This window comes from Lynx canadensis, chromosome B3 (assembly GCF_007474595.2).
Source record: "Lynx canadensis isolate LIC74 chromosome B3, mLynCan4.pri.v2, whole genome shotgun sequence".
In the NCBI taxonomy this organism is placed as follows: domain Eukaryota; kingdom Metazoa; phylum Chordata; class Mammalia; order Carnivora; family Felidae; genus Lynx; species Lynx canadensis.
The window spans coordinates 141,062,003-141,089,291 of record NC_044308.2 but is presented as its reverse complement, the minus strand read 5'-3'; the positions used below and the strand labels follow the sequence as shown (position 1 = coordinate 141,089,291).

At 59.0% G+C, this 27,289-nt stretch overlaps 1 protein-coding gene across 1 annotated transcript in view; it reads right to left on the bottom strand.

Moving 5' to 3' along the window:
* HHIPL1 (HHIP like 1) overlaps window positions 1-25,858 on the bottom strand; it is a 30,401-nt gene extending 4,543 nt beyond the window's left edge. Inside the window, exons 1-8 of the mRNA XM_030319944.1 lie at window positions 25,589-25,858; window positions 17,341-17,987; window positions 14,625-14,768; window positions 12,469-12,797; window positions 11,842-11,968; window positions 8,246-8,391; window positions 5,174-5,255; window positions 1,868-1,950 (exon numbers count right to left, since the gene is read on the bottom strand). Coding sequence (XP_030175804.1) covers window positions 1,868-1,950; window positions 5,174-5,255; window positions 8,246-8,391; window positions 11,842-11,968; window positions 12,469-12,797; window positions 14,625-14,768; window positions 17,341-17,987; window positions 25,589-25,858 — 1,828 coding nt within the window. The remainder of the gene's footprint in view (window positions 1-1,867; window positions 1,951-5,173; window positions 5,256-8,245; window positions 8,392-11,841; window positions 11,969-12,468; window positions 12,798-14,624; window positions 14,769-17,340; window positions 17,988-25,588) is intronic.
* Between the last annotated feature and the right edge of the window lie 1,431 nt (window positions 25,859-27,289).

The following is a 27,289-nucleotide window of genomic DNA, read 5'->3' as shown; positions in this document are numbered from 1 at the left end:
TCTGGTTCCAATCTCCTGCGTAGGGGTGAGGACGCTGATGCCCACCGATGAGAAGAAAGTGAGGATCTATCTCATCTAAGGCAGACGGGCAGGACGGGAACTGGAGGGCGCAGGGCCTCCAACGTGAAGTTCTCTCCTCCAGGCTGCTGGCTGGGGGCTGGGGCCCACAATGACCAGAGCTGGGGTCGGGGGCAGGGTACCCTGGCCATCTACCCCAACACGGGGCCTGGATACAGTAGGCGTGGGGAGCTGAGGCGGGCGACTCCCTGCGTCCCTGCAGCACGTGGCCCTCACACTTGGCCCTGGTCAGCCACAGAGATAAACCTCACCCTCCATGAGACGCTGCCAGGAGAGATGGCACTCCCAGTCTACACCATTACTACGGGGAGGGATCCCAGGGCCACCAGTCCAAACCCTAAACCTCCCCACCTCAGCTGAGATGAAGGCTGAGAAAGGGTCTTAATTCGAGGCCACGTGCAGGTCAGGGCCAGGAGCCCAGCGACATGGGCCAGACGCTCCCCTCCCTGCACACTGGCCCCCAGGCCACCCACAGGGAAGGACTTCCTGCCCCCAGGCTGCCTCGCTTCTGCTTTGGCTCTTGCCGGTCCCCGCTGCCTAGACTGCGCCCCCACCCCACCTCCAGCGGACCTTCCTCTTCATTCCAGGCCCCAACCCTCAGCCTCCAGGAACCCCCCACCCCCACCCCAGTCTTGCACTGCTCTGGGTCCCCATGGCAGCTGGCACACACTTCTGTAAAGGCCCTGGGGCCATAAGTGACTTCTCTGTCGGTCTCAGCCAGGACAGGGCCCGGTCTGCCTTCTCCTGTGGCCCCAGCATCCAGCACCGAATGGGTAACTATAGAAAGTGCCAGAAACTGCTGAATGAATGGAAAACCCACCAAGGCCTGGAACCAGCTGCCGCTAAAATGAACGTCCCAAAACACTGAGCTCATTCCTTCCCCCAACTTTCCTCTCCTGGGGGCACCGCCTCCTCAGGGCTGGCCACCCCCAACTGCCAGGTGTCGAGCACGCCCCCTCTTCCTGCCCCCCTATCCCTCAGCCCACCCACTGGTGATCTATCTGTTGGGCACACTTGGCCCACTGAAGTATTTCCTTTGGCCTGCAGGGCGATTTTTTAAATTTCGAACCAGAGTTGCTCGAATTTGCAAATGGGGAGATCGTTTATAACCACCCGAGCAGGCAGGGACCGTGTCTGTCTTGCTCAGCGGTATGTCCCCAGCATGAAGCACGTGTATGTGGTAAGCAAATGGATGGATGGATGGAGGGAGGGAGGGAGGGATGGATGGGTGCATTTTTCCTGCTTCTCTTAAGAATGGATGGTCTGGCAGCACTGGTCTGTGTTCTCACCTAGCTGGGGCCCCGGGGATAAGACCCCTCTTCAGGCATACCCTTTCAGTTGGCCCCAGACGCCAGGGACCATCATCCGTGGCCTTGGCTGGCCCTCAGGTCATGGGTTTGCACCCACCTCCCTCTCCACCGAGCTGGTCACAACGGAACCATCCTATGGCGGCCCCAGGCAAATGCCCCCTCTCCTGGGGCTCTTGCACCTGAAATGACTCATTCCAGTCTAGCTCCCCTGCAGATCGACCCACTGTCTCTGCCCCCAAGAGCTCTCAGGGCACCTGGCCTGGCGCCCGCCGTCTCTCCCTGTTCCTTGCCCCCTTGAGGCCACTTACCCATGACCTGGGTTTAAAGAGCTCCACCAACTTTAACTGAGTGTCTGATGTGCGCCACTCCCAGTGCTAGGCACAGGGGCCCAGGAAGGCATCCAGGGCCAGCTGGAAGGACCCTCCACCCAGCCGCTACGGGCTACAGGAGCTTCCCTCCCTCGCCGTGTGGGCACTTACTTTCTTTGGGCACGAAACGGATGAGGCGGCTCCTCACCTTCACCCGGGAAGGCTGGATCTGGCACGTGCCGGGTGGTGCCCGTCTGCCGACACACAGGAGGTCATGAGCGCCCCCCGCCCAGGGGAGCCCGCCCCGAGCATGTCCCTCTGCCACCCGCTCTCCCCCTGCAGCCAGGCAGGTTGTGCAGCCAGGCCCAGGCAGGTGTGGACAGTATCAGTGGGGGCCATCTGTGGAGGCACCTGCGGTGTGGCCCGTGGCGGCCTGCGTGCCCCAGGCTCTAGGAGCCCAACCCCAGGACAGAGATCCTGCCAAGGGCCCGCTCGGCCTCTGCTCCGAGAGCACGGGGGCGGGCGGCTCAGGCCTTCCTGGGCCACTTGGGATTCAGAGCATGAACTGTCCTTGGGAATGTGATCAGCCCACTTCTGTAACCACGGCTGCAGCCCGATTCCTGAGCCCCACCGGAGCCCCCACGCCGCACAGCCTTTGAGGAGGGTCTCTCTCTGCCCCTCTGGCTCCTGGATTTTGGTGATGCGGCATGTGAGGGCAAGGTAAGGTCGGTCTAGAGATAAAGGGCCAGGGAGAGCCTCAGGGCTGGCACCAGAGGCTGAGGGATCCGGGGCCCTGGAGGGTGGGGTTTGAGAGGACTAGGAGAAAAAAAAGAGTCTGAGAAGGGTTGCCAGGGCTATGAATTGGGCCTCCTTTGACATCCCCGAGGGGCACAAGGAAGGAATGGGATTCCATTTTAATTAGCTTTTGGCTGTCGATCTGTGAGTCTCTGAATGGGACCGGCCCTATTCTGGGACTGGCCCACGTGAGCCCAGACTTCAATAGGGTCCCGGCAGCACAAGGGGAAAGCCCGAGGGGTGAATGGCCATGTGACGCGAGGTGACTTCCAGACCGGCTTGGCCAAAGAGGGAAAATGAGGAGGGATATGGGCCTTCCCGCACCCGGAGACCGAAGACGCACGGCCAGGCACACTCGCTTCTCAAAGCTGCGGACCGGGTGGGTTTCCTGTTGCCCTGAACCCCAGGTAGTACCCACACACTTCAGACAGGCCCAGCACGGTTTTGTTCCTTAAGGAAATCACGTAAAAACAAAAACGAAAACAAAAACTCTGTTCTGCTAAAGGTGGGAGATACCCGCCCCCGCCAATGCCGCAGTCGTTGTGTCGGGGCAGTGCTGGTTGCCCCCGCCCCACTCGCCCACTCCTGATTTCTTCATTCCCCGTGTTCTGCAAGGGAGCCTCTAGGCAGTACGTTGTGGGTGCAGAGAAAGACATGCATTCCAGCAGAGACACACAAAAGGGACGAGGGAGAGGGCGGGAAGGGAAGGAGTCTAGCCCGTTTCTGGCTCCCCACTCCAGGAGATCCAGAACAAGAGACCTCCCTAAGCCTCGGGTTCCCTCGTCACCAGGAAAGGGTGCTGCGTGGCGAAAGGAGATGACGGGTCTGAGGCAGCCTCTGGTACGAATTACATGCTCCATATATGTGATATTTCCTTAGAGAAGCACTCTTTAAAAAAAGGGGGGGGGGAATAACCTAAATGGCCAAGGAATGGGTAAGATAATTATGGCGCAGTGACTCAACAGCAAATTACACAGCCATTAAAAACGATCCTTTGGAGAGTGCTGTTACACGGTGGAGATGTGTATACAAAGCGGGGAAAACGAACAAAGAAAAATGCAAAGTTTGCGTGTGCTCCTTTGCGTTGACATGAGTCCTGGAACTAGCAGATAAAGCCCGAGGAGACCTGGGGCAAATGGAAAGGAGAGAAGAAAGGAGGGAGTATTTCTGTGTTTCCTAATAACGATATCAAGAACGAATAGATTTGTGTTAAAAAAAAAAAAAGTGTGGTCAACAAGGAATGTCTGGGAGGCTGTCACAGGCCAGAGGAAGCTAAGGAGACAGGATGGCTGAGCGTAAAATGGCATTCTGGACAGGATCCTGGAGCGGAAAAAGGACAGCAGGGGAAATCCAGAGAAACCCTTTAATTAATAGCAATGTGCCGATATCGGTTCATGCACTGCGACCCTGATGATGCAAGATGTTTACGACAGAGGACATCAGGCGAGGGGTGTGTGGGAAATTCTGAACTATCTTTGCAATTTGTCTGCAAATCTAAGCCTACTCTAATTTTTTTAAAAATATTTTTTTTTAAGTGCAATGATGTTTTTCAGGATTTTTCCAAAACCAGCGTGTTTCAAAGGTCAGGGTGACTGTCTGTGCACGGGTCTGCCACACGTGACCGGATGCTTCGAGAGCACCTGAGGCTGTGTGCTGGGGGGTGAGCACCAGCCGGGCACACGGCGGGGGCAGCTGGCCCAGGGGCAGAATGGAGGCCGACTGAGAAGCAAAACTCTAAGGGCGGAGAAGGGGCTGAAGAAAGATCACCATCATTCATCAGGCGTGCCTGAGTCTCCGCTCTATGCTGCAGGCCAGGCCCAAGGCCAGCGCCGACTTTGAAACAGTGAAGAGGACAGGCTTAGCCCTGGAGACTCCAGGGCCAGGGAGAGAGTACAGATTAGGGGTCTGAGTGGCGAGAGCCTAGGGGAGCCCCGGACCAAGCCTGGAGGGAAAGGATCCTTGGAGGCAGTGAGGCCTGAGGCGAAGGGTGGGGCTGTGCAGTGGAGGGGTCAGGGCAGGGCTCCAGAGCCAGCTGCCTCGTCCCAACCCCAGCTCCGGCTCTGGCTGGACCCGGGGCACTCGACTTTACGTGATTTCTATCCCTGCAAACTAAGCAGCTGAGAAGTCAGTGAGCTTCACAGGGGAAGGAGTCAGAACACTGCCCGGCACCAAATCAGTGGCTTTCCATGCAGAAGCAAAACAGAGACGGGCAGGGGGAGGGTCAGGGAGGTGTTCTGAAAGCTCCAGCAGGTTCCACACAGTAGCCAGTGGCTTGGTTTCCCCAAGGGAAGGTGGGAGGCAGCCTTGCGGTGGGGACAGGCGGGCATCAGGGTATCTCAGAGGGAAGTCAGGGGCTGGGGGCCTGTCGGGTGGCGCGGGGGTGGGCTGGCCGAGGAGTGAGGGGCATGTCAGAGAGGAGAAAGTCCAGGGTTGGGGCATGAGCAGAGCTGGATTCGAGGTGGCATATCCAGTTTTGAGTCCTGGGTCTGCCCCTCACCAGCACTGTGGGCTTGGCCAGTCACTTCCCTTCTCTGGGTCTCAGTGTTCCCTTCTGAAAAATGGGGCTATGAGTGATATCCATCCCCCCCCCCTCAGGGGGTGGCAGAGAGGAAAAGAAGGCAATGGAGGCGAGGACCCCTGGCAGACAGCAGGAGCCCAGGCAGTGCCGTGGGCGGGGCTCACCTGGAAGGGTCGATCACTTTGTAGACAACCCCACGGGCCGCTGCGGCGCTCGGCACGCCCGTTGACATGAAGTACAGCTCCCCTTGGGCGAGAAACCAGGCAAGGAGTGAGAACACGGCCTGGGATACAGTCCCGACCGGCCCCACCCCCGCCCCCCGGCTCCTCCCAGGCTCTGACACGGACCCCAACCCCAGAGAGCCGTGCCAGGGGCCTTCCAGGTCTGCAGGAACCAGAGGCTGGGAAAGAGAGCAGTCTACAGCAGTCTCCGGGGCTGCGGGCGGCTCTGCCGGGACCGACCCACCGTCTTGCCTCCTCCCTGGGGACCCAGCCCCACCCTGGTCCCCGCCTGGCTTCATGCACAGCGCCACACACCTCTGGGCACAAGGGAGGGGCCACAGCCCAGCTCCCCAGCCAACTGCTTACTGCTTACTGTTGGCGCATGTGGCCCTTTGAGCCCCGGCTTCCTTATCCCCAACATGGGATATAGGGGATCCTAGGGCTATAATAAGGATTCAAAGAGCACCGACTAAATGCTCAATCGATATCAGCTATTGTCACTGTTGCTATTATTGTCATCCTCAGGATCCGGGTCCTGCCAAGTCCTGGAGACTAGAGTCTCTCTCCACTGACCAGCAGGCATCTCCCAGGCAGGTGGCAGGGGCAGAAGAGTCCACGCCTGAAGTGGGGGGCAGGGCTCCTGCGCTGAGCCCCATGTGCGCGCCTATAGCTCAGGGACAGCCCCACTTGGAGCCTCAGTTTCCTCGACCTCTCGGGGCCCCTGAGAGTTATGAGCACCTGGATACCCTGAGCAAATGTGAGTTCTTTCTCTCCTCGCCCTCATCCCGCCCCCTGGTTCTTGCTGCCAGAGGCACCAATGCCCAGGAAATAGGCTTCATCGTTCCCACCTTACAGATGAGAAAACAAGAGGCTCAGAGAGGTTAAGCGACTTGTCCAAAGCCAGGCCTGGAACTCAGGAATGTCTGCTGCCCCCAAGTCCTCCTTCATCACTGTAGGACACATGGGGGCTGGGAGGCCCAGACACAGCCCACGTTGTGATTCAGTGTGACAGTTCGGCCATGCTAATACTTCTGTCATTGGAAGAGTACAGTGAAGAGTTCTCCCAAGGATGGGGGTGGTCCCCAAGGAACCACTAAGTTGGACAGAGAGGTGAGAACTCAGAGGAAGGCATATTTGTGGGGACAGATGCAGTCAAGCAGGGCTGCATGGGGGTGGGGTCTGAGAATCAAGGCCCAAGAAACCCAGGGAATTCCACAAAGGGGAAGACGCTTGCAGTGGGGGGGGGGGGGCACTTGTGTAACTGGGGTAGACCCAGCTGTGGTGGGGAGCCTGGGGCTGGGGAGGGCAGGATGCTGAGTGCTCAATGACCTCTGACACCCTGCCCCCAGGAGCACCAGCCCTGCTTTGGTGGGGTTGGGGTGGTAAATAGGTCCCCAAGGTGATGATGCAACCGTACCCCAGGAGGACAGCCCCTGCTGGAGAGAACCCATGTCATAGGCATGGATTTGCTGTGCAGCCTTGGGCTGTGACTTCCCTCTCCGGGCCTCTTTCTGAAGAGTGGCCCCTGGGAGCCCCTGTCTCCTCCCTGGCTGTGCAGCCCTCACACCTACACTCCAGGCCCTGGGAGGGACTCGGGTCTCCCTGCACATGCCGCTGCCTCCTTCTGGAATGCTCTTTTCCAAGGTCAGTCTTCCTTTGGCTGACCAAGCTCGAGCTCAAGGCCCTAGGAGGCCTCTGGGGGCCAGGCTGGGTACAGTCCCCCCACCCCCACCTCTGTGAGGTGATGGGCTTGGACCAGGCGCACTCCTTGGCCTGTCAGCCTGGTCTGCTGGGAGCCACAGCCCCCACCGGCGCCCTACCCAGGGCCACACTGCCCTCTTCTCTCTGCTGTGTGGACTGTCCCGGAGAACCCCAGGCCCGCAGAGGTCCTTGTGGCCAATTTGCAAATGTCAGGAGAACAACTGGAGAGGTAGGAGCCCGAGCCCGGGGCTGGGGGAGGACTGTCTGTGTTGGACCCCAGGGCTCTGTGCCTTCCAGGGGTCGCCCTCCTGAGCTCACCAGTGTGCTCCCCCCGGGCCGTGTGGTTTAGAGGAGCCTCCTCCTGGCTCTCCATTACTTGGTGTCACTCAGAGGGCTGAACAAGGGCCCCTTGGGAACTGCACCTTCCAAGTCCTGCTCCCGGTGGGGGGGGGGGAGGGCGCCCCTCCTTCCAAAACACATTAACCCCCTACTGGCCGAAAGAAAAGGCTTTCAAGGTCCAGTGGGTTTGGGAGGGCGGTGGGGGGCTGGGGCTGCCCTTTTGAAAATTTAGACTGTGACGGGTGTCGTCCAACAAAGGTTTCCCAGACTTAGGCCTGGGGGCTCTGGGCCCTGGGCCCTGCAGGGGATACCCCTCCAAAGGTCCCTGGGTGGGCGTTGCCTAGCAACCCTGCCAAGCATCCCCCAGGCCCCACTGGGGGCCCCTCGGCTTTTGTCCAGGGACAATCGGGGCCAAGGACAAAGGCAGGAGGCTGGAGCGGGATCCAGCCTCCACGGCCCCTCACCCTCTCCCCTCCCTCCCTGTTCCTTGCGTTGAAAATGCAAGAGCCTGAATGGGAACCCACTAACAAGAGTGTCCACAAAGGGTGTTCAAGAGGGCGGCGTCCACCCACCTTCTGAAGACTGTGTGGCTTAGTTTTACAGTCCAGATTTCTTGGGTCTTCACGAACCCAGGGTGGTAGAGGTCTGGAACACAGTTCCCCCCCCCCCTCCCCCCGCCAGCCTGCATTTCCACCATCATAAACCCTTTCCCGGTCTGCTCGCTCCACATCATTATTTGCAGCCTAGAAGCGGCCTTGCAGGGAGAAGCGGGGTCAGGGACACTGTTCCCATCTTCCGGATGCGGCAAGGTCTCAGGCCACTGCACACTCGCTCCCCAGCCTGAAGGGGATTTCAGGCCCGAGACCCCGTCCCTGGAATCCCAGGCCCAGAGGACCCACGGGGTGGGGGTGCGGGGGGATCAGTCCGGGGCCTGTGGCCTGGACAGAGAGGCCTCAGGGCCTCGGGAGCGCTCACCAGCTTCGTCCTCTGCAAAGGAGATGATATGAGGGTGGTAGTTGTTAATGAGGCCTGGGAACGCACAGGTCTGGCCTCGACCCATGCAGATCTCGCTGTAGCGCCACTGGCCCGTCTCCAGGTTCTCTCGGAGGGACATCAGACGCCTGCAAAGAAGGATGAGCTGCGGGGTCCTGGCTGGCGTGCTGCCCCGGGGGAACCCAACCCACAATCCCTCCGGCCACTCGTACTATTCACGCAACGGGGACCATACGTCGTTTGCGAGATCCGGTGTAAAATCAGCATACAGGACCCCTTGTTCAAAAACCACCAAGTATCTCAATACAGTGAGAGCAGAACTTGACCACTGTGCGGTCAAGTGTGGGCCCTTCCGAGCGTGAGGTCTGTGCATCCGCACAGGCTGCACACCCATAAGGCTGGCCCTCCATGCTCCCCGGTGGTCTAGCAGTTAGGATCTCATAAAGCGGGCCCCGCCGCATTCTTCACTGGGCACGTACTATGCACCAAGGGACAAACCTGTCCCCTGCCCCCCCTCAGCTTAGCCCCACCCACTGACCTGCGGTCAAGAGCCTCGGAATCCTCCGTGCCTGGTGGCCGGAAGTTTGTACATACTCTGGAGCCGCCTCCACTTTGGAGATGCTTGGGCATCTTCAGAATATGCTGATCTTGCCCCTTACTCCCTTCTCCCCCCCGTCCATCACCAGGCCCTGCTTGGACATGCCCTCCTCCGGGAAGCCCTCCTGACTGCCCCTGCGCCGGGCTCCCCCAGCACTGCACGCAGGCTGTCTGAGGCTGCACTCGAGTGGACCCGGCGCGGGCCTGTCTCCCTGACTGGGGCGCAAGGGAATTGCAGCTCTGTTGCCCTCCCCCTGATTCAGCAGAAGGGCTTGGGAAAGGCTGGCAAAATTAGTGGAATGTGTGTGGTCACACACACATTCGAAGAGACTTGGACACTCTTGGGGGACAGCAGACGGGAGAAAGGAGACTCAGACAGAGAAACAGAGGCTTCATGGGAAAGCTGAGTGGCAGAGGCGGATCCTAAGGAAGGGGCGGAGCTTGGAGAGGATCCAGCATCCAGAGGCCCAGGTCAGGGTCGGTGCGGGGGCTGACACAAACCAACCTCGGGTCAGCAGCCTGCAACAGGTGACAATTCTCTGGCCAGCCTCAGGCTTCCTTATTTCTTTATTTCTACTCCTGGGGAACCCTGTTTAGCTGCCCTCAGGTGGAGAGGCCAGGGTGGGAAGAAGTAAGAGCCACCAAATAGTGAGCGGATACTAGATTCTAAGTGCTGCGTGCCTATTAACTGATTCGGTCCCCAAACCCTAGGAAGCAACTACTATTCTCATCTCCATTTTACAGATGAGGAAACTGAAGCACAGAGAGGTGAAGTCACTGGCTTAAGGTCACACAGCTAACAGGCAGGCGGGCCAGGATCAGACCCAAGCCACCTTAGCTACACTTTTTTTTTTTTTTAAGATTTTATTCTTGGGGTGCCTGGGTGGCTCAGTCAATACAGTGTCCAACTCTTGATTTTGGCTCAGGTCAGTCACGATCCCAGGGTTGTGGGATCGAGCCCTGTGTCAGGCTCGGCACTGAGCGTGGAGCCTGCCCAGGATTCTCCCTCTCCCTCTGTCTCTCCCTCTGCCCCACCCCAACTCGTGCATGCACGCACTCTCTCTCTCTCTGTCTGAAAAATAAATAAGGGGCTCCTGGGTGGCTCAGTCGGTTAAGTGTCCGACTTCGGCTCAGGTCATGATCTGGCCATTGGTGAGTTCAAGGCCATGTCGGGCTCTGTGCTGACAGCTTGCAGCCTAGAGCCTGCTTTGGATTCTGTGTGTGTGTGTGTCTCTCTCTCTCTCTCTCTCTACCACTCCCCTGCTCACGCTCTGTCTCTCTCTCTCTCAAATAAATGAACATTTAAAAAAATTAAAATAAATAAATTTTCATTGAAAAAAAGATGTTATTCTTAAGTAATCTCTAAAAAAAAGCTTTGCTTGGGGTGGCGCCCGGCTCGCTCAGTCTGTAGATATGCCACTCTTGATCTTGGGGTCGTGAGTTTGAGCCCCACGTTGGGGGTAGAGATTACTTAAAAATAAGATAAAATTAAAGGAACGAATTATTTAAAAAATTTTTTTTACTTATTTAGTTAAATGTTTAAGGTTATTTATTTATTTATTTATTTATTAAAAAAAAATTTTTTTTAACGTTTATTTATTTTTGGGACAGAGACAGACAGAGCATGAACTGGGGAGGGGCAGAGAGAGAGGGAGACACAGAATCGGAAGCAGGCTCCAGGCTCTGAGCCATCAGCCCAGAGCCCGACACGGGGCTCGAACTCACGGACCGTGAGATCATGACCTGAGCCGAAGTCGGACGCTTAACCGACTGAGCCACCCAGGCGCCCCTAAGGTTATTTATTTTGAGAGAGGGAGAGTGCATGCATGAGTTGGGGAGGGGCAGAGAGAGAGAGAGAGAGAGAGAGAGAGAGAATCCCAAGCAGGCTCTGCACTGTCAGCGTGGAGCCCGACTTGGGGCTCAAACTCACGACCTGAGTCAAAACCAAGAGTTGAACACTTAACCGACTGAGCCACCCAGGCGCCCCCGTTTATTTTTGAAAGCAACCTCTACACCCGATGTGGGGCTCAAACTCACGCCCCCAAGATCAAGAGCTTCCTGTCCCTCCAACTGAGCCAGGCATCCCCCTCCCCAGCAGCACTTTTAAGCTTTGTGCCGGGTGTATGTCTTGCTTGAGGCCCTGTGGTCCTCAGTTTCCTCCTCTGGACAATGGGAGGATGAGGCGGTCATGGGCTCTCCTTGGGAAAGAGTCTGACCCACAGCAGGTTTAGGAGGTATGCTCACTTTTCTCGCTCCAAAATCTGATATATCCCAACCCTCACCCCATGCTCACACACACACACACACACACACACACACACACACACGCACCCTTTAGGGTCTTAGTGAGTGAGATGCCACTGGCATAGAGCATGAGCACTAGGCAACAAGACTCCAGGGGCCCCATGGTCAGACCCTGGCTGGAGCCCCGTCCTCCCCATTCAGGCAGAATGACCTCTCTGGCCTCTTCTGGGCCAATGCCCCCTGGAGCCCCGGTCAGTTAGTGCAGCGACGGGTCCTGGTTTCCTCAGAAGCCAGGTGGCCCAGAGTGTGTGCGGAAGTTGTTCACCCTTCCACCTCTGCCCCTCAGGACTGCTGTCAGGCCTGGAGCCCGGGAATCTCAAGTGGGAGGGGAAGACTGATGGGTCTGCACTAAACAGGCATCCCGTCTTTAGTGGCGAGCTGTGCCCTCACGGTGGTGCCTGAGGCAGCCAGCAAAGCTCAGGAAGAAACCAGGAGAAAAGGGGGCGGGTTAGGGTGTCTCCTGAGCTGTAACTCCAGACTTCCTCCCAGAGGAAGAGACCTGCTTGCCTGGCCCTTGAAGGTCCCCGTCAGACAGCAGCTGTAGGGAGCACGCACCTGCATGTACTCACATGCCCCTGCCACTGTACCCTCGGCTTTTTACACAAACGCGGGGGCAGCGGCCGGAGACACTCAGGGCAGTGGGGCTGCTCGGGCACAGGAGCCCATGGGCCACTTACCCACTCATAAAATCGCCGAAAATGTAGAGGCCGTTCAGGTTGGGGTACTCACAGCCCCGGTACACGTAGCCTCCGGTGACCGATTTGCCCAGTTTGTGCGGGTAGGCGAATATCGGCAGGACATCATCTGCAGGGGGGCGGAAGCTGGGGGTGAGCATGTGGGTTCACTGGAGGCCAGTCCCTCCCCCACAATGAAGTTTGGTAGGTGGGCTGAGTGTGGAGGGGCAAGGGGATGGGAGGTCACCAGGAGGGCCAGAGTTGGGGCCCCTTACAGATCCGGGAAAGCAGGGAGTCGAGCATGGGTGTGCGGGAAGGGGACAGGGCGGGAGAGCTAGAAACAGCCCAGGAGCGCTGGCAAGGGAGAAGAAGGGGAGATCCGGGATGGGGCGGGGGAGGGCGCGGCCAGGCAGGGAGAGCGCACTAGCTCACACCCCCTGGGGTGGGGGACGGATCCAGGACCAGTGTCCCCGGGGGCGCGCGGGGCGGTGTCCACGCGACACGGGGTGGGGGCGGGAGGGGCACAAGGGAGGCGGCGGGCACGACCATGGCGGGGGCTGGGGGTGCAGATCCGGGGAGATGGGCCCCGGGGGGAGGGGGGGCGCGGAGAGGGTCCGGGACGGCGGTCACCGAGGGAGGCGTTGGCGCACAGCTTGCGGTCGTAGCACTCGTAACCTTCGCGGGCGCGCCAGCCGTAGTTGCGGCCGCGCTCCACCAGGTCCACCTCCTCGAACTTGTTCTGGCCCACGTCTCCGCAGAAGAGGCGCCCGCGGCCCGCGCCGGTGGCCGGGTCGCCGCGGTCGAACGAGCAGCGCCACATGTTGCGCACGCCCAGCGCGTAGACCTCGGGCCGCGCGGCGGGGTCGTCCACGAACGGGTTGTCGCGCGGGATGCGGTAGAGCGGGCCGCGCTCGTTGCGGTCCACGTCGATGCGCAGCACCTTGCCCAGCAGCGCCGACCTGCGGGCCGGGCGGGAGGAGGCGCGGCTCGGGGTCGCCCGGCGCCGGGGCTCTCGGGCGCCCCCGGCGGCGGGTGCTGGGGCCAGTTCAAGGCCAGCCCGGAACGTGGCGGGGGGAGGGCCAGGGCCCTGGTTCAAGCCCTCCTTAGCTGCTTACCAGCTGGGTAACCTCACTCACTCCTCCAGCATTTATTTATCTGGCACCTTCTTACGGGCCAGGCTGCGTGGGAAGCGTCGCATATACATACATACCCTCTAACGCCTCAGCTCAAGGAGAGCAGTGCCTTGATGCCCTTTTACAGACGCGGCAGCTGAGCTCAGAAAGGCCACAGAACGTGCCCACTTGCCACACCGCTAGTAAAGGGAGAGCTGGGATCCAGCCCAGGCAGCGCGGGAGCACAGAAGCCCAAGCTCTTTGCCACCACGCGCTTTCCAACTTTCCCACGCCCGTCTCCTCACTGTAAGGTTAGCGCGCTCCCTCTTTCCTGCCTCCCTACATGGCTCTGGGGGTGGGGGGGGGGCGTGAAAATACTCCTAAAAAGGACTCGTATTTACAGTTTTCTTTCAACACCCAGCAATCAAAGTCAGGAGCATCACACAAGAGAACAGGTCAGGGCTCAGGGAAGGGGAGAGAAACCTCAGCAGATCTCAGCAGGAAATAGGAGGCTGGTGCTCTTTCTTTCTCTGTCCCACACCCCGGGCCATCACGGGCAGCACCCCCGCACGTCAGAGAGCCAGGCAGGCCTGAGGGCCCGTTCAGTTCCCCCCCCCCCCCCGCTCCACACCCACCACCCCTACCTCAAAGATGAGGTCTTCTTCAACCCCACCCAAAGATGCCCCACCCTTAATCCCCGATTGTGGTCTTCTAGGTTTTGCCCCAAGGAGTCCCCCCTCCACACACTCCAGCCTGCTCAGCACCAAGCCACAGATCACACTCCTGAGCCCACACACTGTGCAGCCGGCTTCACTACAGAAGGGGGCCAAACTCATCGCTGCAAAATAATGTTTTAAGTTCTGTCCAATTATCCACAAATCCTTAATTTCTATTTTCCCGACTACATCTCTAAACACATCCCAAACATGAGAAAGCTTCAGTGATTCCTACACTGTCACGTATGAGAGCGCAAGTGACAAATCATGAACGTTTAATTACTGTAATCAACATCACCCTCGCTATTTTTACTTTCTGGGCTAAAGAAGATTTTGTCAGTTTAGCTAAGAGAATGGAAGAGGCTGCCCTAGATATCCTCGTCTACACTGTGTGTGTGTGTGTATGTGCGTGTGTGTGTGTGTGTGTGTGTGTGTGTGTGTGTAAGTGGAATAATGGCAGGCCATCCGCCCAACCCAAGAAGTAGATACCTGACAGCAAGACTATGCCTTGGTTTCCAGGCCATATGTGGGTGACCCGTGGGGCAGGGGCCCTCCTGCCCAGACAGTCCTGCTCCAGCCAGTTCACACTCCCCATTTGGTCCTGGAAGGACCTCTTTCCTTCCTCTAGTTCAAGCAGGGCTGGGCTGCCTTCCAATAAAAGCCCATCTTCCCAGAGGCTCTCTGATGTCACTTATCAGGCACCTGTGACAAGTGGGTTCTGTGCCTGGTCCTCAAGACACAGGATTGCCTTTACTCCTCATGCCAAGCCTCCCCTGGAGATTATTATTATCCCCTCTAACTGGGAAGTGGAAGCGACTTGACAGGAGTCCCCAGCTGCAGACTGAACTGGGGCCCAAAGCCCTTTCTACTGCCCTGCACTGTGCGGCCAAGGAAGTAACCCCCCTCCTCCAGGAGAGTATGTAAACCAACCCACCAGCCAGCCCAAAGCAGAACGTACTTGTTTTGGGCGTTTCCAAATTTGCCAAAGGGGTCTCCGGCCATCCCGCCGTCACCAGTAAAGATGTACAGGTACCCGTCATCCCCAAATAGCAGCTGGCCCCCGTTGTGGTTGGAGGCTGGTTCTTCGATCTCCAGGATTATCCTAAAAGGAGATAAGCCACCCCCGCCAAACACACAACCTCAGCAAAAACACAAAAGAAGATCACAGCAATAAAATCTCTTCTCTCTTCGATGCCGTTTCCCAGCTGAAAAGACTTTTCATACATTTTACAGCAGGTGACTTTCAGAAGGATCTATCTAGGAGTCTGGGCGAGGATGATTCACTCCATTGTGCTAGTGGGGACCTGGAGGCGCAGAGGGGTTAAGCAAGTGGCCCAAGGTCACACAGCCCATAGGGAGCCGAGCTGGGACTAGGACTCAGGCCTCCTCACCGCTCCCCACCGCTAGCCCCCCAGTTACGATTATGCAACCCTGGCGACCCAGTCACCGGCACAACTGGTTTCTTCTACACGCCCCCTTCGTTTGCTCTGTACCATAACTTCCAAGAGGTGGGTTGCTGATGTGAGCTGTGCTCAACTACAAACTCACCCCTCGGCAACTTCCTTTACTGCCGTGGCAGAAAACCCTCCACCACGTGGCCAGCCAGCTGGCTTCCGGTTGGGGTTTGCCAATGGAGAGTGGAAACCAAGAGGCAGGGGGAAGCCACGCTTCCCTGGCTGCTGGTGCTGCCTCCAGAAGTGGTAGGTGCAGGGATAGGAACAGTGGCTCGTGAGTGCGGACTCTTGGGTGTCCACCCAGACATCTTGGTACCGGGCAGCAAACTTAGCAAAGCCAAGAACTTTTCCCCTCTGTTCCTCCGGCGTCTTGTAGCTACTAATCCTCACCCTTTTCCTCCTCCGGATCCTCCCTTGTAGCCAAGGCCCTGTTTGCTTAGTTTTTCCGGGACAGGTCACTGACTTCGTGACCCTTTATTAATACAGGTAAGAAAAACCAAGGCACAAGACGGTCAGGTAACTTGAATCCAGGGCTTCAGGCCTCCAGAACCAAGACCTTCCACTGAAACCAACACACGTGAGGCCAACACATGTGACCTGGTGAGCAAAACAGAGCCCCAACCTCCAAGTCCTTCCCGGAAAGGACAGCTCAGACCATCAGGCCTCCACCTCCCGCTGGGATCCCAGCCCTGGGAATGGAGACTGACAGCTGACTCAGGCAAGGACGACCACTCGGTCCTGGTCCCTCCCTGAGTCAAGTTCTAGGCTGGTACTTGATAGGTCCCCAGAGGACCCTCACCGAACACTCACTCCGAAGTATGTTCATCTGTGTTTTTTGTGTCCCACCTGCCGTTTTTATCAAGAGTCACTTTCTAAAAGTCACCAGCGAAGCACATCGATTCAGTCCCTCTGTCTCTCTGATCCGAGAGCCGTGTGATCAACCTGGTATCTCTTGGAGAACTGGTTGTACAGCCTCATGTAAGATAATGAGAATTACGTTTTCTCCTTTTGCTCCGGCTGCCAGGAGGCTCATAGTCAAAATAAACGCAGCCTGACAAGACCTACATTAGCCCTCACATGAGCCAGCATATTTGATTCATTCTCCTTTTTATACTTTCAATGTCAAGATTTTCCAGTTTTATTAAGTACATGATGTGCCATTTTTTGCCTCAGATCAGTCCTGGTTCTGCCCCTTCCTGTTCTCTGCTTCAGAGACTCCGACCCTGCAAACTACATTTCCCATGCTCCTTTGCTGGCTGGCCTCCAGCTAGGGTCAGCCAATGGAAGGCACTGGCAGGAGATTGGAGGGCGGGAGGAAGGGAGAAGCCAGGGTATTTCTCCCCACCTCTCTCTCTCTCTCTCTCTCTCTCTCTCTCTCTCTCTCTTCTCAGGCAATGTCTTGGCAGTAGCTGTACCTCCTCCCTGGCCGCAACTCCCCCTGCCCAGGCCCACTGTGGCTCCTCCTTCCACTGAGTGGCCCAACTCTCTCAGTTTGTCTTTGAAAGAGGTAGAGGCAGCCTCCTCCAGCTGGTAAACTCAGAGTTGCCTTGCTTCTCCCCTGGGCTGCTCTTTCATTTTTATCGCCTCAGTAGCTAACTCCCAGCATCAAATCTTGCCTGCTGAATTAGCTGGTACCAGGTTTATTTTCGTGTTGGACCCAGACCGATGCATATGTCCTTCATGCCACGCCGGGTCAAAGCGGTTTTGAACACGGGGTGGGGCACAGATAATACACAGAAAGGAGGCTCATGTTGAAAGGTGCAGAGAAACCTGCTGGGGGAGGCGGAGGGAGCAGAGGGTCCAGGGGAGGAGGAGTGGAAGGTGGGGCTCGGGAGACAGACACACGGGGATTCTAGGCCAGCTGTGTGGCCTAGCAGGTCATTTTACCTGTCCAAGCCTCCCCTTCCTCACCTGCAGGATGGGGAGACTACTGGGACTCTCCCCGGGCTTTAGGAGAATCAGATGGAATGAACCACCCGCAGTGGCTGATCTAGGAGTCTGGACGTGATCCTGTGATGCTGTTCTGCGACTGTCCTTCCCCTGAGCCCAGGACATGGGGCTCGGCCCCCTCCCTGGCTGTGACAGAGGATTTAACAGCTAGGGCAGGTGCACACCGTGGATGGGTCCGGTGGCACCGTTGCCGACCTGCGGGGCCTGGCGGCCGGATTTCAGCCCCGCCCCCACCCCACCCCACCCCACCCGGGCCCCCAGGGCAACCACCTCTCAGAGTTGTGGTCCACGGTGTTCATGTCGTCCGCGGAGACCCTGAACTCGCTGATGCGGATCCACTCGTCGAAGCCGACCCCCACTGAGTAGTAGACGTAGAGCTTGCCGTTGTGCCGGAAGCCGGGGTGCAAGGCGATGCCCAGAAAGCCCCGCTCGTCGCCCTCCCAGGGCGAGGTGAGCACCGCCCGGCTGACGTTCAGGAAGGGCTTCTCCAGCCGCGAGCGGTCGGGCAGGTAGGCCCACACCAGCCCCACCTGCTCGGCCACGAAGAAGCGGTGGCTGCCGTCCCGCGCATGCACCATGGCCACGGGGTTGCGCAGCCCGTTAGCCACCTCCTCCAGGCACAGCTGCAGGCAGCCCTTGGCGTCGGCCACCACGCGGCCCAGGTTCGAGTTGAGGTTCTCGTTGACCAGCAGGCGCGGGAAGCAGTAGTCCGTGTCGTCCAGCGACAGGTAGCGGCAGAACTTGGCGCGGTTGCCCTCCAGGGCCCAGAGCTCCCGGTCGGGCGACAGGTGGCGGAAGAGGCCCCGGCACGTCTGCCACATGTCCAGACAGTAGTCCTCGCAGAGCCCCGGCACCGTGCGCAGCGGCGTGGACGGGTCCTCGGCGTCGTACAAGTGGGCGGCGTAGGGTGAGCATTCCTGCGGGGACAGGGGCGGCGAGGATGCGTGTGACCTCTCCCGCCTCCTAGGGCCTCAGGCCGCTGATCTGTAAAATGGGGCCCCCATCTGTCTAGCAACACGGTGATCTCAACTAGGTAGCAGCAACCCTTGGCCTCCTAGCTCCTCACCTTCTCTTTCCCTTGCCTTAATGCTTCTGTTAGACCAAATGACCACAATATTACTACTACTAACAGCAGCCCTTGAGTACCTACTGTGTGCCAGAAAGGGTCTGGGGCACCCTTTTGTTCATGTATTTAAAAAACTTAAAAAAAATTTTTTTTAATGTTTATTTTGAGAGAGAGAGAGAGAGAGAGTGTGTGTGTGTGTGTGTGTGTGTGTGTGTGTGCGCGCGCGCGCACACACACACAAGTGGGGGAGGGGCAGAGAGAGAGGGAGACACAGAATGGGAAGCAGGCTCCAGGCTCTGAGCTGTCAGCACAGAGCCTGACATGGGCTCTAACCCACAAACTGGGAGATCATGATCTGAGCCAAAGTCAGATGCTTAACCAACTGAGTCACCCAGGCGCCCCTGAGGCACTTTTCTATACTTCCTCTTTTCATATGAAATCTCCGCCCTGTGTCTGCTTGACTTACTCCTTCCTTTATTTAGATCCCCACTCAAGGGACACATCCTCAGAGAGATCTGCCCTGACCACACCCAGCCACCCCCACCCCCAACCCTCCCCACCCCTGCCCTCCACCTCCTGGCTTCTGACTCTGCTTGAAGCAAACACCAACCCCCCCAGGCGCCCCTGGGTGGCTTAGTCGGTTAACCTTCAGACTTCAGCTCAGGTCATGATCTCGCAGTTCCTGAGTTCCAGCCCTGTGTGGGGCTCTGCATTGACAGTGTGGAGCCTGTTTGGGATTCTCTCTCACTCCGTCTCCCCCTTTTCCTCCCCCACACATGCTTTCTCTCTCTCAAAATAAATAAACTTAAAAAAAAAAACAAAAAAAACTAAACTTAAAACACCTTAAATCACAAACCTTACCATCATCTGGTATCATGATAAAAATGAATGTGTTTGCATGCTTACTGTCTGTCTTCCTTGGAAGGTAAATTCTACAAGGAAAGGAATCTTTAATGTTTATTTATTTTTGAGTGAGAGAAAGAGACAGAGTGTGAGCAGGGGAGGGGCAGAGAGAGAGGAAGACACAGAATCCGAAGCAGGCTCCAGGCTCCACGTTGTCAGCACACAGCGCAATACGGGGCTCGAAGTCACGAACCGCGAGATCGTGACCTGAGCCGAAGCTGGGCGCTTAACGCACCGAGACACCCAGGCGTCCCTACAAGGACAGGAATTTTGACCGTCTTGGTCACTGTGTGTCCCGGAACCTAAGACAGTGCCTAGCACATAGTAAGCCCCGAGTGAATGCGTAGGGAATGTGCTGGAAGCTAACTCACCTGACCAGTACTTAACCGTGAATGGGTGCTCCTACCTCCATTACTGGCTTCATCTTCACAAGGGCCCACGAAGGGGAGAGTGTTACAGAGGGGGAGACCGAGGCACAGCCTCGGTGTCTTTCAGTATGATTCGGGAAGCATGGAGGGGTCTGGGTTTGGTCTCTGGCCGACCCCACTCTCCCCAGCACTGTGGAGGCTGGCACATGTACAGATTGGCAACACCCATGCCCACGCATCCCCCTGGCCCCGGACCCCTCTCCCTCCACTGCTCGGGCACCTTGGGCAGGGTCCTGGACGGTCCTCTGCCACCGGGCTGCCAGTGTAGTGTTCCTCTGGGGACAGATGGATCGGCCGCCCTTGGATTCCCTGGCCTCCTGCCGAGGGCTCCCCCGCTGATGAGACACCAGGGACCCCATTCAGGGCCCGCATGGGCACGATCTGGAATGCAGGGTAGTCAGGCCCTCCTGGGGCAGGACTGTGAGCCCTGGGGACGGGAAGCAGATGGGTGAAGTGTTCTGCCCTCCTCCTCGCCCGGCAGACAGTCCCAATTCGCAGTTTGGATGGCTTCTCGGAACCAGTTCAGGCATCGCGTGGCAACCCTCGGCTCAGCCCTCCCTCTGCCCCCAACACTCATGCTTCCGGGTCCTCTCACCCCAAGAAGGAAATAACCCGCAAGCTTTGCCTCAGGCTCTGCCTTTCCAGGCAGAGGTGACAAACCCCAGCAGACCCCTCCCCAGCTTCAGGCCTCCAGCACCCACCCCCTGAGAGCTGAGAGGATCCCTCCCTTCGCACCCCGACCCCAGCCTGAGAGCCAACGCAGAGGTACCAGCACTCGGGATCCAGCTCTGCCCACAGCTCTGCCGTCAGCTCCTGCCTCCTGCCCCCCCCTTCAGTTTCCTGACACTCTCTGCCATTTTCACCTCTGAGCCTCAGCGCACACGGTTCCCTTTGCAGGCATGCCCTTCCCTCGAAAGCACCAATCGATTCATCCTTAAATAACAGCCGCGGCCGTTGGAGAAATAGCGTGAACAACAACAACAGCTCTGGGCATTTGGGCAGACTGTGGGCCAGGGCCATCACTCAACGCAACTGACTGTGCCAGGAGTATGTTCTTGGTCCCATTGTACGGATGGGAAAGAGGAGGCTGAGAAGGAAGCCCCTAACCAAGGTCACAGGCCGGATTCGACCTAGAAGCCGGGGCATTTCCGGGCTCACTGACGGGCGCCTAACTCCCAGCCCCCAAAGCCTAGTTAAGTGTACCCCGCCCCCACCCAGAGCAGAGGCCTCAGCTCCACAGGCTGTATGAAAAGCTCCCTTGAGGGACGCCTGGGGGGCTCAATTAAGCGACTCAGTTTTTTTTTTTTTTTTTAATGTTTATTTATTTGGGGTGGGAGGGAGAGGAGGGACAGAGAGAGAGGGAGACAGAGGATCTGAAGCGGGCTCTGGGCTGACAGCAGAGACCCCGATGCGGGGCTTGAACTCGTGAACCGTGGGATCATGACCTGAGCTGAAGTTGGATGCTTAACTGACTGAGCCACCCAGGTGCCCATGCAACTCTTGATCTTGGCTCAGGTCGTGATCTCTCGGTCTGTGGGTTCGAGCCCCACATCGGGCTCTGTGCTGACAGTGTGGAGTCTGCTTGGGATTCTCTCTCTCTCTCTCTCTCTCTCAAAATAAATAAATAAACTCGAAAGAAAAGAAAAAGAACCTCCTTCAGTCAGAGCCCCTGACCTGAGCAGAGGTAATTATTTATGTCTGTGCCTGGCACCCTCTGCCCCCGGTCCCACCATGGGCTCAGCGGGCCAAGGTCTGGACCGACTCGGCTCTGGGTCCCTAGAGGCCTTGGGGGGTGCTCCTCCCGGGGCCGGACGCTCCCCTCCTCACCGGCAGGGCCAGGCGGGGCTCCGACAGGTGGCAAGCCGCCCTCATGGATGTGTGTTCAGGCTCTGGGCCAGGGGCTCCTCCCTCCCTTGGAACCATCATGGTCACACCACGGCCTTGTCCTCCCGGCACCTCTACTGCTACTGTGAGGCTAAGGGCCACTTGGCCACGTATGCTTGGAAGTCTCTGGTCAGTCGCTGTCCCAGGCCTCACAGGGTTTCCCACGTCCCACTCAGCCGGCGAGTGGGCGAGACAGCCAGGCCCAGGCCTCCACGCGTGATCGTCTCTCACACGGTTGCCCTGGAGCCTCCTATGACTCCAGCGGGCAGCTGTGGGTGGGCCAGGGAGGGTCTGTCCGCCCACACGCCTCATTTAATTTTTGCGAGGTAGGGTCACTGTGACTTCTAGCTTGTAGGTGACGAACTGAGGCTCAAAGAAGGCTACGTGCCAAGAAGTGGTCACGCCATGGCTCAGACCCAGCCCTCCTGATGCCCACAGCGGGGCTCTTTCCGGATTAGTCAGCACTGTTTCATTCAGCAAGCGTTTACGGGACGCTGACTGCATGCCAGGCACCGTCCTCAGCTCTAGGGACACAATGAGGAGCGGAACGGACTTCTGGAAGCCGATCTGGGTGCCCTCTGCTCACCAAAGCCCAGCCCAGAGCTAGAGAGGGAGCACTGGGGGGGCCTCCGGGGAGCCAGGCTGGAACTTCAGCGTCCATGCATGGACACGGGGCCTGGCCAGCCCTTCCTCGTGGCCTACATACTCTTACAGAGCAAACCTGGTGCTCAGACCGGAGAAATCCACAAGCAGGACGTGACAGGAGGGTGTAGTGGTTGCCGTCCACAGGAACAACCAGCAACTGGCCTTCCGGGGTCAGTGGAAGGGGCAGCAGAAAACCCAAGCAAAGCCCATCGGGCGTCACACCGTTCAGCTGCCTGCGCCGTTCAGCCCAGGAGCAGACGGCCCGCCCACCTTACTGCCCCGAGGTCGCCCTGTGCGGCTGCTGAGGCTCACGACTCACGGTCCTGAGTCCCAAGGGTTCCTTATGTCCGCCACCTACTGCTTAGGAAGGCCGGGTCTGTGTACACAGTGCTCTCTAGGGAGGGTATTCCTTCCTTTCCCATTTCCTCATCTGGCAAACTCGTCTTCGTGACTCCAGACCCAACTGAAAAGTCTTCTCTGGCTCCTCCGTCCTCCCAGGGCCCTGACTCCCCCACCCTGGCCCCCTGTGGACCCTCCCGCGGCCCTCCACACAGCATCGCCAAAATGTAACTTTGTAGCTTGTGGGCTGAGCTCTCCACGGGGGTCATGTGTCACCTCCCGGTCGTCAGAGATGCCTCAGCTGGCCTGCCTGGCCGGGACTTTATGTTCTCTTTGTATGTCCACCTACCCCACAGGCTATGGGACCTTCCAGGGAAGGGGCCCGAGGGCCCAGCACACAGTGGGGCTTCAAGAAAACAGGCAGTATGACAAAGTCAGTAAGAGAAGGGCTTTGGAGCCAGAGCATACTAGAGACTGAATCTACCATTCCCTGTGTGACCTGGGGCAAGTTCCTTAGCCTCTCTGTGCCCGTGTCTTCATCTGTAAAAGGGGAAAGGAATTCCAGTCTCACAGTTGTCGGCGGGAATAAATGAGACATCATGCATGCATTGTTCAATAAACACATGCTCAAATGGTATGAACTATCAAGATGCAATTCAATGTTTCCTCTTCCAGGAAGCCTTCCCTGACTTTTACAGGGAAAAGTGTGGACTTTCTCCCTATCCCCCATAGTGTCCAGTCACCCTGGAGAAGCCTTTTGTGCATTCTGGTAAGTATCCGTGTGTCTGTCTCCTGATTTGAACAAGGGGACTCGAGCCTGGGCCTATGACTTGCCAACTGCCTCTGGGCCCGGGCACCCAGACAGGGCCAGCCCCTAACAGGCTCTGGGGAAATATCTGTCCTGCACATGCACCTGCAGAGTGTGTCCCATGTAGATTTCCATCAGAAACCAGGCTTTGATGACTTCGGGTTACACAGAGAGGCAGTCTCAGTTACACAGAAGTTTGTCATATGGACACGAGGAACCTGAAGATGTCACATGTCACAAGCTGTCATTTCTCCTCTTGATGACACAGGCGTCAGTTGAATGAGGGCAGAGTCCTAGGAAAGAGTCTTAAGGCCCAGAAGGGACGATCACCCTCCAGCTAAGGAGCATCCTGGGCACCTGGAGGGGCTGTGGGCACCAGATGGGGGCAGGTTCTGGAGGGGGCTGTGGGAGCGAGCATGTTTTCATGGTCTCTCTCCTGTCTGGAGTACGTCTCCCTAAGGCAGATGTGAATGTCTGAATGCTGTCATTGACTGAAACTTGTAAATAAGTCACCTTGGCCACCTCCCCAGGGTGGAAATCAGGGGGTGCCGGATCCAGACACGGCCTTGGCTCGCAGACAGCATGGTCCTCCATCCAGCACTCTCCTGCCCTCCCTTGAGGCCCCGCCAGAGAAACCGTGAGCCAACCTCCACTGCCCTCTCCAAGTTCACTCCAGACATGAGGTCACTCTCAGAGACGCCTGGGGTAAAGTGCTAGAGGCCGGTCTACCACTGGTCGCTCAAGGCCAAGCCATGCTGGGAAGATTCCCAGGGGAAGAGGGGAGCCTCTTGCCAGGGAGGGATAGCAGGGCTGACTGTTGTTCCCTTCCTCCTCCTAGGACCCGCCTACCTTACTTGTCCTGCTGAGCCTGGCACATAGTAGGTGCTCAATAAACAAATGTGGAGTGAATGCACGAGCCCAACTATGAGGGGAGGGGAGGGCCTGCTTCCAAAGAGCCCCCACGCTGGTGAGGGAGGCAGATGCTTGACCAGACCGTTCTGGCTCCCCTGAGAAGCACAGCACAGGGACTGAGCAGAGACCACCAACGGCGGGTGTCCCCCTCCTCCGCATTCTGGTGCTCCCCAGGGCCCCTTTCCTCATCCCCTCCCAGGCCCTCTCATTTCTGACCCAGATGGCCCACTCACACTGGCGCTGAGTGTGGTCCAAGTGCCCACCGTGGCCATAACTGAGCTGTGTGACCACTAGGCAAGTCTCTGCCTCTCTGGGCTTCCCCCGAGTGGGCCTCTGGGCCCCATTCCGTCCTTACCTAGAGCTGGGAAGCCAGTGGGGGCCAAAGAGGCGCTGGAGAAATCCAACCAGAATCATCCACTGAGCCCTGAGCATGTGCCCTCCTGTCTGTGTGCCTACTCTGAGGGACGGCTACGATTGCCCCTATTTTAAAGGTGATGCGATGAAAGTGCAGTGGTGACCTGTCCAGGGTCACAGAGCCAGGAGTGGCAGGGCCAGGATCAACCCAGTAAGTCTGATGCCAAGCCAGCCCTCCTGCCCCTCCCCTGGCTGTCTGAAGGGCGTCAGCTAGGCGGGCCTGCAGGACCCTTCCTCCCCCAGGCTTCTGGCTGCCTGGATGGTGGTTGGGGCCAGCCTCAGGGCTTCCTGGCCTTGACTCCATTTCCCCAGGGGTTCTGGTCAGCCTCTCGGGAATTAGACCCATGCAGGAGCAGCTAAGGCACAATCCTGTGCAACCCCGTGCCGGCAGAAGTAGGGGCTCTGCCCCCAGAGGGGAGATGAGGGCAGAGAGGTTACACGGAAGGGATGTCACTCAGGTGGTCTGAAAGGACGAGAGACCCTCTGCCACGTGGGGGCGCCCCCAGAGAGAGCGCACACCAGGAACCTAGGTGGGGGCCTGAAGTGCCACAAGCATCGCAGGCCGGCTCACCCCGGGGTCTGAGCACCGGGCACGTCTGGTCCAGGAAGGGGGCGGGGCTCTGAGACCGTGTCCTCAGGGCGGGGGAGGGGCTCTCACTGGGAGCGGTGTCCCCCAACCCCTTCCGCAAACCCAAGTCCCGCGCGTGGACCACGCTCCCTGCGGGTCCGGGCCGCGCCCACCTCCCCCGGGGCAGCGCGGGAAGCACTGGCGGGACAAAGGCTTCCCATCCCGGTGCCCCGACAAGGGCGGGGCTCCTCCACGCTGACTCCAGGGGGTCCCAGGGCCGAGGGGCCCGCAAACTCCCAAGGGAGTGATGACATCGCTCTGTCCGCCCGCCTTGCTTCACGAGGGGAAACGGAGGCCCAGGGAAGGTCCGAGTCACGAAGCTAATGAATGGCAAAGCCCGTCTCCCCGCGCCGAAGACTCCGCCGGGGGTGGGGGGGGGAGGTGCGGACTCGGGGTCCAACGCCCGCCGCCCACTCCCGATCGCCGCCCGGCGGGGCCGCCCCCGCCGCTCTCCCGCCCGGCCGCCGAGGCCCCGACGCGCGCCCGCTCACCTGGCACAGCAGGTCGAGCGCGTAGCCGGCGCACGCGGCCCACTCGGCGGCGTCCACGCGCGCCGCCAGGGCTCCGAAGCGGCGGGCCAGCGCCGCGTCCTGCTCGGGGGCGCAGCAGCCGAAGGCCGAGTACTGCGCGCAGAAGCGCAGCGGCTGCGGCGGCCGGAAGGGCGGCCTGAAGTCCAGGCACTGGGGGTGCGCCGCCGCCCCGAGCGCCCGCAGCGCCAGCAGCGCCAGCAGCGCCCCGGGCCCGGCCCGCCCGCCCGCCATGCCGCTGCCGGCCCGCTCCGCCCCGGCCCGGAGGAGGAGGAGGAGGAGGAGGGGGAGGAGGAGGAGGGGGAGGAGGAGGGGGAGGCGGCGGCGGCGGGGGGCGGACACCCCGGCCCCGCGCGCCCCGGGAGCCGCCGGCCGCGCCCTGAGCGCTCGCCTCCCGCGGGCCGCACCCTCCCGGGGAGCCCGTGGCCGCGGGGCAGGGACGGGCTCACCCCGCAGGGCCTCGAGGTTGGGGCCCAGCCCCCGCAGGGAGGCCACCCCTGGTCGGGGACGCCCCGGCGGGGCTGAAGGAGGAGGGGCGCGGCGCGCAACTCGGCACTCGGCACCGCCTCTGTTCCCGCTGTTCCAGCAGCGCGCCCCCCCCCCCCAACCCCCGGGATCCTTTCTCAATACAATGGCGGTGGCCTCGCCTCTTGGGGCCCCAGGTGCCGACTGGGCTTCCCGTTTCCGCCGGGGCCGCAGCTTCCTCCCCGGGCGCTGTTTAGCCCGGGAGGTGCAGGGACTCCGGGGTTCCAGTCCTGCCTCCGACTGGGCCAGGGAGCGACATGATGGAGCCAGTGGCTGGGAATTCCCACGGAATCACTTAAAAATGGGGTAAAGGGCGGTCCCTGCCGCCCGGGACTCACAGGAGAAGTGAAACCCGGGCCTGGGTTGGGGAGGGTGGATGGGCCGCCTCCACAGTCCACCCTCGTCCTCACCCCAGGCTTCTTCCCTCTCTCCCCTCCGGGGCCAGCATATTCCCCTACAGCCGGGGACTGCTGGGCCTCCTCCCCCTGCACTCTGGGCATCCTGCTCTCCATCCTGCAGCCCCTGCCCCTGCTTCTGCCCTGTGTCGCCCGCCGGGCTTATGGGTCCCCTTATACCCATGAGGGAATGCCGTCCCCAAGTTAGCGGAGGGCTCGCCCAGCCTCTCATGGACAGCAGGTGCTTGAGAATCCAAGCCTCTGTTTCTGCTCTGACGCATGAAAGAGCCGGAAAGTTGTGGCTCCTGTCCTGCCCATAAGAAAAAAGCTGAACTAAGAATCCACTTTCGTCAGACCCCTTGGAGAGCTGAGGTCTCAGGACTCCGGGCTGAGTGCCACCCCCAAATCTGGAGAGACCAGCAAATCCAGAGTCTCAGCTGAGATCTGCTGTGGTAGGAAGGCTTAAAGGGTCGTTTCGAGGGCCTGCTGGGGGCTGAGAGCAGACTAGTGCGGGGCTGAGAAGCTCCTGGGGGGAAGGAGGGCGGCGATCTAAAGGAGGAGGCCGTAAGTTTGCCCTTGTACCTCCAGAAATCTCCCCAGTGGAAAGGTGGCCATTGTGAGATACGCCCACAGTGTTCTCCATAACAAAGACCTGCTCTCCAGGGAAAAAGGCTTTACCAGAGCCTTATCCACCCTGGGGGGTGGTGGGTCCCCAACTCCAACCCCCTCTAAACTTCAGAGACTT